Raw genomic sequence first — 15,562 nt, forward strand, 5'->3', positions numbered from 1 at the left:
GTCCTTGACAGGTTGCTACACAAATGGATGATGATGATGATTGCCTTTTGTGAAGGTACGTAAGTAAACAGCATCCAATAATGAAGGTGTGTCAAGGTATGCATCACATTTGAATGTAGAAGAGCTGCATAAACCAATTTGTATATGTAAAAAGATACATGTACATATTGAATGGGGTCACTCATCCTGAAACTCAATGGAGGGATCTCTTCACTTTTTCTCTTCTCAAGCTCATCCCACTTCCCACTCCTCCTTATTGTATCACAAAAGCCATACTACTTCTTGCATGACCGATAACCGGACCAGCTTTATTATTCCATCTTCGAAGCAATAGTATGTACAGTAATCCACACAGTTAATTGGTGGTTGATGGCGATATTATGGTGAGCGACATGGGTTTGCATAAAACTAGGAGCAAGTAGCAAAAGTTGTCAAGGTACGAACGGGTACTGTATTTATTGGATTGCCGTAAATGCATAAGACGGGTGTGATACTAGATAACATTGGCAAATGAAGAAGATACGGGTGAATTACATAGAGCCAATGGGTGTCATTGTGCCATTGTATTCTTGGTTACTGCCGCCATAAACATCCTCCGTCCATGATTGCAAAATAATAGCTGCTGCGTGCATTAACTCGCATCCCAATATCTATCCATGGCTGTAAACACCTTTGGTCAATTCCATCCCATCCATCATCATCCTCAGCCGTATCCACGTGATATGATCCATCCTTCTTGCTGACAATGCGACAAGTGAACAAAGCAACATTCCAGGGTTTCTCAACACTGCACGTGATTGGCGCAAAGCGTCGAATGGAACAGCAACAAAAAAACAAGAGTGATGATGACACTTTGGCAACAACCATCCATTGCACTCCTTGCCTAATGCATGTCAATTGTCATCATGTATAGTTTGCATGTACCAATTGCTGTCAACCATAAATGACTTTTTTGTACCCGACAAGTTGCTTGAAACCATGTTTGTTTATTCATCACTCCAACTAGCATTACCCAGTAGACTAGATTCATCGGATGATGATTGTCCTTCATCTTCTATCCTTCCATGGCCTTCTTGTGTTGCGTATGAATCTTGGGTATCAGGTTCATGAGGACCGATAACAGGAGGAACCCCCTCTCGTATGTCTGATGTTATCACCTTGAACCCCAGATCGTTCTAGTGTATAAAGTAACGTCTTAATGATAACAATGCGGTAACATCCTTTGCACAATTCATTCAACATACTGGTATAAGGTTGATGGTATCTCCATTAAAGACCTGGATCTCTTTTCGTAGAGGAAGTTGCTTTCCATTCAACAAGGACGGGTTGGGAGCGAGCTATTGGTACGCGTTAAAGCTCTTTGCATTCAAGACTTGTGTAACTTTATACATACCCTCTCGATAAAACATCGGCCATCGTCAAGTAAACTTATTTGCACTATCCAAATGTGCAAATACGCGTTAATTGGTGCATGGTATCAATAGTTCAAGTTGCTCTACCTTGCTTCCTGCTGACATGGGGATTGAGTATTTCAAGGTGTTTCGGATTCCCTCGCCCAAGTATAAAAGGCTCCTCTTCATGGAGAGTGATCTGGTGTCCATTGCGTAGGTCAATTAGCGAAGCCATGACATGAAGTAGGGAAGAGCCTTTTTGCAGTGGTGGCCGGAAGTTGGAAGAGTTGGTTGGATCTGTCAAAGAGCTGCGCAAAATGGTTGATCTGCCGAGCCTGCTAAATTTGGAGAGAGAGTATCCAACAGCAACAGCCATCAACAATGGGCGCTGGATGATGTACTACTTGGTGAAGAAATGGATGGCAACCCTATCAAATGAATACAATGCTATATGGTGACGTTGTTCGCACAACAATATAAAGTAAATTATGGCAGCCAATTCATGCACGGACCTCGTTGACTTTAGCATTGCGCACTTGAGGCGTTATTGGAGTGGAGTTCAACCAATAATCCGCACATAGATCGATGTAACATAGCTACATCCTTATTTCAAGTAATAACCGCCTTCTTCTTTCATGTTGCACGCGTTTAGGAAAAGGGATCGATAGGCACACTCCACCTTTATTGTGTGCATCATTGACGATGATGAAAAGAAACGAGGCTGAGATCATGAATGACGCAATAGTCGCAGTAAATGCTGATGTTCCGGTATATGCTCACAAAGTTCATGAAAGAGGAAATGCCCAATCAAAAAGCGTGTGAATCAATACACACACACATCCTATCCTTTTATTTATTGTTATGACCAACATCACTATCGAAGACATCCAGGCAGCCGCTGCACGTATCAACGTGCACCGTACGCCTGTGATCACATGTTCCACCCTCGACACCATAGTATCCGAGGCCACTGACAATTCGGTACAGCTCTTGTTCAAGTGTGAAGCACTCCAAAAGACCGGATGTAAGAATGCGCTCATGCCCAATGTACCAAGCGACTCATTTAGAATTGTGCACACACACAGCCTTCAAGATTCGAGGTGCAAGCAATGCCGTACAGCTATTGAGTGATACGGACGCAGCGAGCGGTGTGGTGACGCATTCATCTGGTAACCATGCACAGGCACTCGCGTATGCTGCTAGGCAACGCGGTATCGAAGCCCATGTTGTGATGCCACGCAATGCACCGGTGACTAAGAAGGCAGCTGTTCGGAGCTATGGAGCAAATGTGATCGAGTGCGATGCAACACAAGCTGATCGTGAGCGTGTGGCGAATGAAGTCATGCGCAAAACAGGTGCAACCTTTATTCATCCATACAACAATCCCAATGTCATTGCTGGTCAAGGCACAATTGCACTGGAAACCATTGCACAAGTGAGCGAACTTTTGAAGGGTGCATCGTTGGATGCCATGTTGATCCCTGTTGGTGGTGGTGGTATGATCTCTGGTTGTGCTGTGGCGACCAAAGCATTGAGCCCTGGGACTCGTGTCTATGGAGCGGAGCCACAAGCCGTGGATGATTGCCATCGTTCCTATCAAGAAAAGAAGCGATTAGCCAACAAACCAGGAACCCAATCGGTCGCAGATGCATTGTTAGCTGACTTGGGTGAAATCGCATTTGGTATCATTTCGGAGTCTGTGGATGGGATCTTCACTGTCACTGAGGAAGAAATTGTACGTGCCATGGGTCTCGTGTGGACACGTATGAAGCTTTGCATTGAACCAAGTGCTGCTGTTGCTGTTGCTGTTGCCCTTTACAATACCGAATTCCATCAAATCATCCGCCAACAAAATCTACAACGTATTGCTATCGTTCTTTGTGGTGGTAATGTTGACGTTGCACGTGCCGCACTACTTCTCTCCAATGATAAATGATCTTCGAAAAAATAAAGTTTCTCACGTTTCCTTTTTCTTTTCTTTTTTCGCCCCTCTTTCACTCTCTTTCCCTCTTTTTCTATCATGTCGCTTTCGACTAGCCGACAACGTCACCTTTTGAGTACAAGGCAGTTACAAGAATGCCCACCTTGCTTCAACTGCCAACTTTCAACTGACAAGTGCACCAACGGCGGTCTATGTGATCCCAGCGGAGTCTGCCAATGCATTTCTGGATGGGGTATGCCTAGCAACAATAGACTCCCACGACGACGCTATGATGAGTACTCAAACACCATGATCGTTGATAGGAGATACGGATTGCTCAAAGCCGCTTTGTGGATCGCTTTATTCAGAGGATCGCCCTATTCGTCAAGGGGATCATTGTGATTGTGATGATGGGTAAAGGCAACAGCAGCAGCAATCATGATTGCGTGTTCTTGTATTCATTCACCTATACCATGTATAGTTGGGGTGGTGTCAATTGCAACGTGTGTCAATCCGATCAAGCTTGTATTCCTGCCAAAGGAGCCAATGCAACATGTTCAAAAACAGCTATCGGTATAAAATCCATGCATGCTTGGTGTGACACCACGAGTAGGTACAGCAATAATAAGCTCGAGCGTAGTATCTTGCACGCATGCTTACCTTGTAAGATAGACATCCCTTGGATTGACAACACGCATGTATCATTACAATGTGATTGGGAACAATCACAGTGCGTTTTTCAATTTTGGAAGGACTCTCAAGAGCAATTCTACTGTGAGCTTTCGGATTGCACCCAAACAAGTAAAGTGTGCCTCCCATTCATCCTTGTAAACCAAACCATCACTCACATTGATTGTTTTTCAATAGCTACGGATGGCGTAGAGGTGCATGGAAAGTGTGAAAACGCTGTATGCGGCTGTATGGAAAATGCTTTTATGTGTGGGGGTGAAGTAGGTATGCCAATTCCTGGATCAGCCTTGTAGGGTTCACCTCTCGTTGCTAATGGACGTCGTCATAGACATGTCAAAGCTGGTTGCCAATGTCAAAGGACCGTCAGAGTGGTATTGTAAAGATGGACAAAATTGCTGGTACAATGGTAGGTTGCACATACGCAATTGCATAGCCATGCTGTATACTTACACGCACTCTCACGTAGAATACTCCACCTTGGTTGGCATTTTCCCGGATAACATCATGTTGAGTTGTGATGTAGGCGAATGCCTCAATGATCAAGATTTAGCCGATGTTGCTCCCATTGTCGGTAACTATTCATCAACATCCTTGTAATGCGTCTAATACAAGGTTTATAGGATCGTTCGTTTTCAGGGGTAACAGAGTCCTTGATTGCCTTTGTGGTGATCCTCGTTGGCATCATCGTTTATGCAGCAACAAAGTTAGCAGTAAAGCGACAACAACGGATGTTTGGTGGAAGCATCCAGCTTTCTGATATTTATGAAAGTGAACAAGATGCTCAAAATCAGGATGATGAGATTGAAAGCGAAGAGGCCTTGCTTACGTTTGACAATGTCACCTATACCGTTGGTAAGTCAAAAGCAATGAGGAATGGATGGGATAGGTTTTCACAGTGTACACATCAACGATAAAGGAGGAAAGCGGATCTTATCCAAAGTACGTGGGTATGTTGAGCCTGGGCAGATCTTGGCTATCATGGGACCATCCGGTGCAGGAAAATCGAGTCTTCTTGATATTCTCGCAAGGAAACCAAAACGGGGCATCGTCAGCGGTGACATCTTGATCAACAATGTGTATCCAAGCAAGAAGCGCATCAAGAAAATAACCGGCTTTGTCGACCAAGATGATACATTGATGGCAACCTTGACCGTTCGCGAGACGCTCATGTATGCAGCAACACTCCGATTACCACGCAACATGCCAATACAGCAAAAACAAAAGCGAGTGGCCCAAGTCATCCAAGAATTAGGATTGGAAAGGATTGCAGATATGGCGATTGGATCACCTGGTCATCGAGGGATCAGTGGAGGAGAAAAAAGACGTGTGAGTATTGGCAAAGAGCTGGTGACAGGTCCAAGTTTGCTGTTCCTTGATGAACCTACAAGTGGCCTTGACGCCTACAACGCTGCCATGGTGATGGAGTGCCTTAAACGACTCGCCAAACACAAACGACACACCATCGTGGTGACCATCCACCAGGTAAATTTGTGCATAAGCGCACGTGCACATGGCATTGTTTGTATGTAATGCTCACTCCACATACGTATGTAGCCACGCACCAACATCTACAACATGTTTGATTCGCTCATGCTGCTTGCTTATGGAAACACAGTAAGTATTTGAATGATGGCTTTTGCCTTTTGATCTTGGGACTCAACAAAGTCAAGGTGTACTTTGGACCAGCTAGTCAAACATCACGCTATTTTCGCGACATTGGATTTCCTATTCCAGCGGGTTATAATGTAGCAGATTATCTGAGTAAGTGTAAAGCTTTAAGAGTGGCGCAATAGTGAATGTTGATGGTTGGCCTATGTATCTAGTTGATCTCACGATTAAACGACCTGATGACACAACAACCGATCGCGATGGGACGACTCACTCGCGATCATCATCATCATCCACCGATACCATACAACAACACCAACTTGATGATGAGCCATGCAACAACGAGAATGAAGAATCATTGTTGCACATCTCAGATGTGATACGTGACATGAATACTGGTGAACCACACAACTCGATGGAATTCAGCCTCTTATCAGAAGCAAACCATACATACCACCTTGTTCAGTCTTTTAAATCATCACGCTTTGCCGAGGCCTTAGACGAACGAATCCGAAAGCCACATGCACATTATCCCAAACAACAACCTGGCAACGACTCATCCTTTTCAATGATCCAATTTATGCATGAGCTTGTAAGTACACATAGTTTTTGGTTGTTGCACACACCCAATTCATGCTTGTTTTTGGTAGAAAATTCTCTCATCCAGGACATTTATCAACCTTTATCGGGACCCATCTCTCTTTTTTGCTCACATCACGTGTTCAACATTATTGGGTGTTCTTTTGGGTACGCTTTTTTGGCAAGTAGACGTTGATTTATCAGGCGTACAGAATCGGCTTGGCGTGTTGTTCTTTATGTGTGCTCTTTTAGGATTCGCATCAACAAGTGCACTGAGCATGTTCAATCGGGAACGACTTATCTTTATGCGAGAGCGAGAGAATGGATACTATAGTGCCTCCAGCTATTTTATCGCAAAGCTGTTATTCGACTTGATTCCATTACGCGTTTTTCCTCCTCTCTTGATGGGATCCACGAGCTATTACATGATTGGCTTGAACCCAACAGGAACCGTATTTGGCAAATTCTTGCTGGTGCTGGTCTTGTTTAACCTTTCAGCAGTTGGCTTATGTCTTTGTTTTGCAACTGCAATCAAGAACTTGGCGTCTGCAAATCTATTCTCGAACCTAGTCATGTTGTTTTCAATGCTCTTTGGTGGATTTTTACTCAACAAAGGTATGTGTAAGGCGCGTAGTTTCAATCAGCTCAGATGGCTCATTGTTTATTATGCAGATCACATACCGAGCTTCCTAAGGTACGGTACAGCAGCAGATGGACCCATGTAAATTTGCGTACTCACCCTATTAATGTTGCTGTAGCTGGCTAAAATACCTGAGCTTCTTTAATTACGGATACGAGGCATTGATCGTGAACGAGCTCAAAGACCTTACACTTCGAGACGATACGATTGCCGACATCAAAATCCCTGGCTCTATCATCTTGACACGGTTTGGGTTTGATAGTCAAGCATTTTGGATTGACATTGTACGATTATCCTTATTCGTAACCATTACGTTGACCATTGCCTTTTTACTCTTAAAGTTTTTCGTGATAGAACAACGTTAGGGGTTCTTCTTCTTGAATAATTTATTGATATTACTAGGCTTGTACATATATAAATAAGATCACTCGTCTTTTTCAAATCGTCCCTTCAATGTGCCATTGTTTGGTGCAGGTTCGATATCCAAAATGTCAGCCACTAGATTATGCACTTCTATATTCCAGAATGGCTTGAGCATTGATCCTGATCCATAATGCTTTTCAAAGAATGGGCCACTCGCCACGAAGATCGCACGAGATTCTGGATGCAAGTTGTCATAGCCGTGGGTACCGCGAGGACTCAATGGAGCATCCAAGTCAGGATATTCATCATGCGTACCCATCAACCAACCAGCATCGGGGACGACGAGAAGTGGAGGAATGCGAACATGGTCTTGGAAATGATAACGTTCAGGAATTTGGTCTCGCTTGTACACTTGGAATTCTGGGTGCACCTTTTGGAGTCGTAAAAAGGCTTGATAGAGGGGTTCAGTGTACTCTTCATGAACAGGCCAAATCGATAACAATGGATATCCCTCAATTCGATCGATCATGCTTAGCTCGTTTGGTGTCAATTCATCATCGTAAAGGATAAGGCGTGATTTTGAAGTGGCCGACATGCCATGATCACTGACAACAATGACATTGACGATATCATCCAAATGACGTGCTGCTAAACCTTCCAGCAATTGACCAACGCTTGCATCTACGCTATGAAGCGTATCCAACGTCTATTCCAACAACAATGTCAGCGTGAAAATAGGCGAGATGGGATGCTATTTGGATCACTCACCTGCTTAGCATAGGGTCCATAACGATGCCCCGCTTGATCGATTTGTGGAATGTAGACAGCAATAAACTCAGGACGCTCACCAATTGGCATATCCAACCACTCCAATGTCAAGGCCATCTTTTCTTCGTGTGTCATGTCATCGTTGTAAGGTACTTCAATCGTTGGTTTCAAGTCGCCATCGAAGACAGTGCTGCAACCAGGCCACATGATGACACCTGATGTTCTATTTTGCCGAACAGCCGTGTTCCATATCTATTATCATCATGTTGAGGTTAGCGTTAGGCAATGAGGTATCCTCCTCCTCTTCCTCCTTCTCAACTTACAGGCTCGCCACCCCACCACTTCTTGTCATGGCTGTGTGATGGATCCTTGTAATTGAACGTATCATTCATGACAGGGTCGTAAAAGACATTGTAGATGATGCCATGAGATTCTGGGTATAGGCCTGTTACAAGACTCCAATGATTGGGAAAGGTGATGGGCTACATGATGTAGGATGGGTTATGAGTACATTACAAGAGCATCGCCATGACAACGCCGCAGTATGTATACTTACAGGAAAGCTAGGCGTCAACCATTGAGCACGAACACCATGATCAGCTATAGCATCCTTGATGAGCTTTCATCCTATATCATTCCTTGTATAGTAGGGGGTGCATACATACCAATAGAGCTCAAGTGAGGGGTGATGGATAGATCCAGATCATCATTTACTGTGCCGTCGAGCGATATCATGATCACCGTAGGATGATATTCGTGAGTACCATTGGACAAAGTACGCGACAACGTTGGAGGCACATGATACGGAAGGGCAAAGACAGTGGATGCAGTGAGGAGACCAGTTATCGTAATCGCCGTAATGACTTTCCAGCTTGGAAGGAAGCTGCTGAATGAGACGCCGCCCTAGAAATGCACATGCCCATTAGAACACGCGTGGTGTGTTTGCAATGTCGTGACCAGCTCATACCTCATTGTTTGGCGTCGTTGATGGCTGCTGCTGTTGCTGCTGCCCTACGGTACCGTAAGTCTTTTGAAGAGGGGCCATGGATAGGAGAAATAGAGAGAAGGTTGGTTGCTTCGGCACCCTTTTATTTCATCTTCAGCTTGTGTGTGTGCGTGCACCCATCCCGAGAAACGGCAGTAATGCAACAAATATCCGAATGCAGCAGGTACCACCACACTTCTCGCCCTGAGTGTAAATATTTAAGCAGCCAATAGAGTGCTTCATGCATGTCATGCGGTACACCCACCACACCTTTGGATCAAGCGCGCTACTACTACTACCAATGACGACGTATCAACATTAATGGATGGCCCATTCAACATGTATGTAGGAATACCACATCTACAAAGCCTACATAAAGTGTTCTATATGCAAGTATAAATAAACCTTTTATGATCACTGGACGTGGTTGTTGCCATGGTGTACCATACCCTCGTTGTAACGTAGAGATCAACATGGGTGTAAGAGGAAGTACCATTGGTTGTGATGAATGCAACTAGTAAACGAAGAACATTCTGTGCAGTGGATTCAAATGATGAAAGATCGAGAAAGAGAATTGGTGTGGCTACTTTTTGAGCGGATGGAGTGATGGGATCTTCCGAGGCATCGATGCATTATCGGGAGCAAAAGTATCGGGAAAACGCTATAGTCAAATGAGCTATCAATTCATGATCGCGTGCACGGCATGAATGAGCCTTCAGCTCTAGGGATCACAATGCATGTTACACCACCGGTGTTCCTGAATACAAAGAGTTCATTCATATCATGGTCCAAGTTGGTTAGTGTGTGTCCAAAGATCCTGTACAAATGATGACAGCAGGGTACAAATATATATTTGGCAGATGTAGACGAAGAAGAAGAAAAAAGAAATATTACAGTCGTGGATTTACAAGGCGGGTATTGCAGAATGATAAAGCGTGTAAATGGAAAAAGAAGTTGGACGCTGGTATACTAGCAGGATGAGGAGGAGGAGGAGGAGCTGCTGCCAGCCATGAGCAACTGTATCTCATGGACTTGACAGCAAAAAGAAACATGATGTAGATTCATGATCGGTATACGTCCATTGATAGCTTTGCACTATAAACACCATGTTAATTTCTCAGCAGCTGATGTAAGGTGTAAATCAAACTACTTACCATCAGTTTCGGATATCCGCTGCCGTCACATCAAAGTCCATTGCATCCACTGGTAGTTGCTGATGAGTCGAGTTGGCTTGCATAAAGATTTGCTTGTGCATGTGAGGAGAATTTGGCAAGCTGTCATTGAATTTGGTCAAGGCAGCACACGATGATGTCGAAGATGTTTGTACGCATGAGAAAAACTGATTCAATAGCCGCACACCACCATCGTCATCATCATCTTCTCGGGATGGCTGCATATCATGGTCGGCAAGAAACTCATTGAGACATGCTGTCAAATCATTGGGGAGACCTTGATAATTGTGGTTGTTGGATCTGAGGACACGAATGATGCGATGAATCATGTACTTTGCATGTTGACGTGCAGCATCGTCTTTCGTCAGGGCGTTGCGGCAATAAATGGTCGATGCTTGATAGATACAATTGATGAATTGCTGACACACGCACCATCCATATTGTTCAGTGATAAGCTCAGCAATCACGACAATACGATTGGCGGCATCTGTACATATAGCGTGTGATCGTTCAATGCGTTGTTGTGGCAAAGGTGCCTGTCCAGGCGAAACAGGGCTTTTGGGTGAATCCAAAGGTGGTGTGAATGGTGAAAGGGACATGTTTTTGGTCAAGAATGTCTTGTGTAATACGATCCATTGTGTCTGATATTGCAACATGAGCAAAAGAGCTGATTGATCACGAAGCATTTCGGGTGGCATTGGATGTCGTTCACGTGGACACGGCTTGGGAGGACTGCCAATGGTTTGTCTCGGCTGTGGATCGACACGATAAAAAGCGGGTAGTTGTTCAAACCATTGCGCCAGCGCAATCTCTATACTCTGGACCCGCTTTGCCCACCGTATTGGAAGCTCTCCACTGTAATGATACCTCAAGTGCTCATAATCCCGAAAGATCCGCTCCGTCCGTTTGCTGATACGCATGAGCTCAAGCAAATATGAAAAGTACGTCTCCTTGACCACCATGTTGTCGTTGCATCCAGCTTCTCCATTTCGATGTAATATCTCATTGAGCTCAATAATCTCGTAAAAGTCGATATCACAGTTCTCATCCATCACAAGAAAAGGATCACGTGAATATATTGATGTCGTCACGTCGTTGTAATAAAGCACCATGAAGAGCTTTAGGTATTGCTTGCGTAGGACTCGATCTGTTGGTAATTTGCTGCGTTGATGCATTCCCATCTCTAACATCATCCGGAAGGCGAGGCTGATATAGATCCTTGCTTGTGAATGTCGCTTGCACACCATACAAAACATGGCAAGATTCAACAACGTCTCCAGGGTTGCACAATCAGGTGAGTCAAAGAATTCCATAAGTGATTCACGAGCACGATCGTAATAGTAATAAGCAATGTCGAGAGCATTATTGCATGCGCTATTGTCGTGGCGAATGACATGTAAAAATACAATGGCGAGACCCGAGTCGATACACACCTGGTTACGTTTTGGGTCACCTGAACGATCCCAAAACGAATACCAATCGCAAGTGAACTTTGGATGAAGACAATCCCAAAAGACATGGCCGATATAGTTGAGAACGCTTGGTGAGACATCCTCTGTCAACCGGCTCAAATTCATCTCACAATGTCGATAATTCTCCAAGCATGTCTGTGGTCTTCTTCCAATAGCAATGTGCCAATATTCAGTCGCTGGATCAGTCTCCAAAGGATCCACCCATACTGATAAACTTGATGTCGACGAGGAGGGTGATGGTATTGCATCCTCTGTATCATCATGCATCATGGCTGCTGCTGCTGATGCTGCCCCACCAACACCACCACCAACACCACCACCATTCTCCATCTCGGGTTCCTCTGCAAGCACACGAATCTTCCGTACTGCATCCACCAGTTGTTCAATAGAAGTGATGTTCGTCTCAAGTCTCAAAGAGTTGCCAGGTTGAAAAGATAATGTCCATTGCATCGATTTGTCTTTCATCTTTTGTTCCGCCCAGGATTGTAGTAATCGAGAACTCAGCTGCTTTTGTTGTGGTTGTGGTACTGGTGCTTGTGGTGGTTGTGCTGTTGCTGTTGCTGTTGGCGGCGCTGTTGCTGGTCGTTGTTGCTGCTGCTGCTGCTGTTGCTCTTTGGCTGAACGAAGTTGCTGTTCCTTTGCTTCACTAGTGCGCAGCTCATCCCTTCTTTTTTGAAATTGCTGAGATGCTTTGTCGAGTTCTTTCGTCATTCGAGCAAGGACAGGTGTTGTTTTCTCAATCCATGACTCTATTTCATAAAAAGTGATTTGCAGCGATTCCAAGTCGTCTTGTTGTGAAGTTTTCTTCTCCTTTGGTGTCGCCTTTGGATTATGCTGTCGAGTACGTTTATGTGAGGAAGAGGATGATCGAGAGGATGTTGTTGCATGTTGTTTTGAAGAAGCTGCCATATCCAACAAAAGCATGAATCCAAGGGCGGCGGCGGGAAGAAGTAAAAGAGAGAAAGAGAGAGTGTGTGTGTTAAGCGGTAAATGTAGGAACACAACCCCCATTTGGTGAGGCGATGTAACCACTGAGTGATGACGCTTTGTTAGCTATTCTTTATTGATTGGTTCGTCTGACTCACCCTGCACATGATGGTCCGATAAGGTGGCGGGCCAAAGCAAGATCGATCTCAACTTTCGCACGATAGACTTTGAGATACACGAGATGACAACAACGTGGCTAATCCTCTCCGCAAAAAAAAATACGCCCCCACACCATTGACTACTTTTGCCATTCGTTTATCTATAAATGTAACTACTTGTTTGAACAACTACCCCCATCTCATCTCCATAAGAAAACACAAACTTGGCTAATCCAGCCAAAAACAGAATTTGAGAGAACGATCGTTATACTTAGTTTCAGCATACGCCACCTTGGCTATTTTTCCCTCTTCTCTCTTTCTTTGCTATCATGTCGTTTGACGCTTCCAAGAAACGTAAAAATACTCAAGTATTGGAAACAGTATGTTTCCATGGAGACACATTTTTATTCATCACCATGGATACTGACTCAAACGCAAACAGAATGATGACGTGAAGCGACCCATTCCAGAGACACCTTCCTCTGCCTATGACAAAAATGAAGAGCACAGCATTAACACCAGCTCCTTTATCCCCGTGACATCGTCGTCGTCATCACCCGCCGACCCTCTACGTCCCAAATCGCCACCATTGGGCATGACATTGTCCCATTTCGATGCGTCGACTGGAAGCTATAGCTCATCGGTTGTAAATATCACAGACGCTGTTGACACCAATGTTTGTTCAGGGATGACGCCTGTTTATCGTACAGCAGCAGAACGCTATGGATCCGAGATTCTTTGAAAAAGCGTACCTATCGTATCAATCAATAAACGACGTTGCATCCATTCCATCGCCTACTGGTACCTTTTTGTGTGAATGCATTTACAAATTAGATTATCGGAAGCAATCTTAATTCTATTGTTCTCTAGAAATGTTGATTGGCCCAATTTGAGTGACTCCAATCCATCGCTTGAACTTTTATCGCTCGTTTCTTTAACCTTCATCACCACTGGGCACCGCAATTTGTTTCTCCTTCTCCCTTTCTCTCTCTCTCCCACTCTCACATCATGTACACTCCTCCTCCTCCCAATTCAAAGATCATCATTGTGGGTGGTGGTACATTTGGCTTGTCCACGGCATATGCATTATCCCAAAAAAACAAATACGACATCTGGGTTTTTGATCGACAGGAAATTCCTTCACCTGATGCTGCCTCTACAGGTAACATTGCTTTGCAAAACAATCCCACGGTGCCATCCATGTTGTAGCTCACGCCGTTTTTGATACCCTCCTCCTCCAAAGATATCAACAAGATTGTTCGCATGGATTATGGCGATGAACCCATGTACATGAAGCTTACATTGGAAACCTTCCCACTATGGCGTCAATGGAATGAGGAACGAGCAGCCAAGGGAGAGAGCCCAGTATACCATGAAACGGGTGTCTTGATGATGTCCCAAAACGGCAAGTTTACAAACTACGAATTGACGAGCATGAAGCATATTCGAGAGGCTGGTTATGGTCATGTCATTGAAGAGCTGCAAACCCCAGAAAGCATTACAAGCCGTTTCCCAGTGTTTAAGGATGCTGTATCGAAAGGATTCGATATCGCTTACCTCAACAAGATGGGTGGTAAGTACATGCAAGGTGTAATCCCACAACATTTTCATTTTTAAAACCATCATCTATTATGTAGGTTGGTGTAACTCAAGTGAAGCCATCAAGCATTGCTATAATAAATGCGTCGAGAACGGGGTCCACTTTGTCATTGGCGATATGAAGGGCTCATTTGAGGAAGTGTGCTGTGAAGCAGCAGGTGGCAAAGTGGTCGGCATTCGCACCAAGGATAACCAAGTGCATTCATGCGATTTATTAATCATGGCAACGGGTGCCTGGACTCCTGGATTAGTGGATGTGGGTGATCGTGTGATTGCAACGGCACAAACAGTTGTCCAAATCAAGCTTCCCGAGCCCCTTCGTAAAGCGTATGGTGATCAGCCTGGTGTTTGGTGTGCCGATTTATCAACCACGGGCTATTATGGATTTGCTCCCAATGAAGATGGTATTATCAAAGTGGGTCATCATTCGCGTGGTTATTTAAATTTGCGTGACAAGGACCTTGTTTCGGTGCCTCGTACTCAAGTCACCAATCCAAATGATACCATCCCCATAAAGTCGTTGCGTGGCATTCGGCAATTCTTGGGCAGCTTTTTCCCATTCACCGCCAGTTTGGATATCGTGCGTGCAAGGAATTGCTGGTAAGGAGGCTACATACATACTTTGATCATCCATGTGCTCAAGCTCACGATTTCCAAAGGTATTGCGACTCGGTGGATGGTCATTATTTAATCGCCCCACATCCAGAATACCAAAATTTGATCGTTGCTACAGGTGATTCTGGCCATGGTGCGAAAATGCTCCCCATCATTGGCTATAAGATTTGTGATGTGATTGATGGTATCGACACTGAATACACTCGAGCATGGGCATGGCGTGACATGGGTGGGGACGCTAAGGATGGTGCATTTGATAACCTTCGTGCCTCAATGGCTAATCAAGAACAGCTTCAATTAAACACCGAGGACGCTCAAACAAGAATGGCCACTCTGGAAGAATTACAAGCAAATCTACCTCGTTTGTGAGATGTATATCCCGCATGTATGTGTATCGGTTGCAGAGGTTTGCTTTTGTCCATTGTAGGAATGTCACTGTAGGATTGTGAGTCCATAATTAGGAAGAAGGATCATAGCAACCTTGTCATTCTCTTCCAAATAAAAGAGTTTTCATTTTACACATATGCACGCACATAGAGCCAACCATCCCAATAATAATACATCCAATGCAATATTAAAAAAAACGGAGCAAAGCATCTTTTTGGTGTTATCATTGCTGCTGCTACGTTACAAACACTATTATTACTACTCTCAGCTATTTAATATACAAGATG

At 44.3% G+C, this 15,562-nt stretch overlaps 7 protein-coding genes across 7 annotated transcripts; 4 read left to right on the forward strand and 3 right to left on the reverse strand.

Annotated features, from left to right (window-relative positions):
* Positions 1-986: 986 nt before the first annotated feature.
* On the reverse strand, positions 987-1,626 carry O0I10_007777 (uncharacterized protein; the record flags this gene model as incomplete). The annotated part of the gene is made up of 4 exons (XM_058487789.1): positions 987-1,175; positions 1,245-1,337; positions 1,394-1,437; positions 1,500-1,626. 4 exons carry the CDS (start codon positions 1,624-1,626, stop codon positions 987-989), a joined length of 453 nt encoding a protein of 150 aa, XP_058341367.1.
* Positions 1,627-2,252: 626 nt separating this feature from the next.
* On the forward strand, positions 2,253-3,327 carry O0I10_007778 (uncharacterized protein; the record flags this gene model as incomplete). The annotated part of the gene is made up of 2 exons (XM_058487790.1): positions 2,253-2,415; positions 2,477-3,327. 2 exons carry the CDS (start codon positions 2,253-2,255, stop codon positions 3,325-3,327), a joined length of 1,014 nt encoding a protein of 337 aa, XP_058341368.1.
* An 84-nt stretch (positions 3,328-3,411) lies between these two features.
* On the forward strand, positions 3,412-7,194 carry O0I10_007779 (uncharacterized protein; the record flags this gene model as incomplete). The annotated part of the gene is made up of 15 exons (XM_058487791.1): positions 3,412-3,565; positions 3,636-3,726; positions 3,794-3,921; positions 3,985-4,113; positions 4,180-4,266; positions 4,331-4,408; positions 4,469-4,573; positions 4,639-4,854; positions 4,919-5,484; positions 5,557-5,616; positions 5,673-5,763; positions 5,826-6,202; positions 6,261-6,804; positions 6,862-6,883; positions 6,948-7,194. 15 exons carry the CDS (start codon positions 3,412-3,414, stop codon positions 7,192-7,194), a joined length of 2,895 nt encoding a protein of 964 aa, XP_058341369.1.
* A 59-nt stretch (positions 7,195-7,253) lies between these two features.
* On the reverse strand, positions 7,254-9,005 carry O0I10_007780 (uncharacterized protein; the record flags this gene model as incomplete). The annotated part of the gene is made up of 6 exons (XM_058487792.1): positions 7,254-7,898; positions 7,961-8,212; positions 8,284-8,442; positions 8,517-8,560; positions 8,626-8,863; positions 8,928-9,005. 6 exons carry the CDS (start codon positions 9,003-9,005, stop codon positions 7,254-7,256), a joined length of 1,416 nt encoding a protein of 471 aa, XP_058341370.1.
* A 1,096-nt stretch (positions 9,006-10,101) lies between these two features.
* On the reverse strand, positions 10,102-12,513 carry O0I10_007781 (uncharacterized protein; the record flags this gene model as incomplete). The annotated part of the gene is made up of 1 exon (XM_058487793.1): positions 10,102-12,513. The coding sequence occupies one exon, from the start codon at positions 12,511-12,513 to the stop codon at positions 10,102-10,104; it is 2,412 nt and encodes an 803-aa protein (XP_058341371.1).
* Positions 12,514-13,003: 490 nt separating this feature from the next.
* On the forward strand, positions 13,004-13,416 carry O0I10_007782 (uncharacterized protein; the record flags this gene model as incomplete). Its single annotated transcript, XM_058487794.1, has 2 exons — positions 13,004-13,054; positions 13,117-13,416. 2 exons carry the CDS (start codon positions 13,004-13,006, stop codon positions 13,414-13,416), a joined length of 351 nt encoding a protein of 116 aa, XP_058341372.1.
* Positions 13,417-13,682: 266 nt separating this feature from the next.
* On the forward strand, positions 13,683-15,257 carry O0I10_007783 (uncharacterized protein; the record flags this gene model as incomplete). Its single annotated transcript, XM_058487795.1, has 4 exons — positions 13,683-13,836; positions 13,918-14,247; positions 14,312-14,873; positions 14,933-15,257. The coding sequence occupies 4 exons, from the start codon at positions 13,683-13,685 to the stop codon at positions 15,255-15,257; spliced, it is 1,371 nt and encodes a 456-aa protein (XP_058341373.1).
* Between the last annotated feature and the right edge of the window lie 305 nt (positions 15,258-15,562).

The sequence above is a fragment of the Lichtheimia ornata genome, assembly GCF_029851405.1.
Source record: "Lichtheimia ornata isolate CBS 291.66 chromosome Unknown scaffold00039, whole genome shotgun sequence".
Lineage (NCBI taxonomy): Eukaryota > Fungi > Mucoromycota > Mucoromycetes > Mucorales > Lichtheimiaceae > Lichtheimia > Lichtheimia ornata.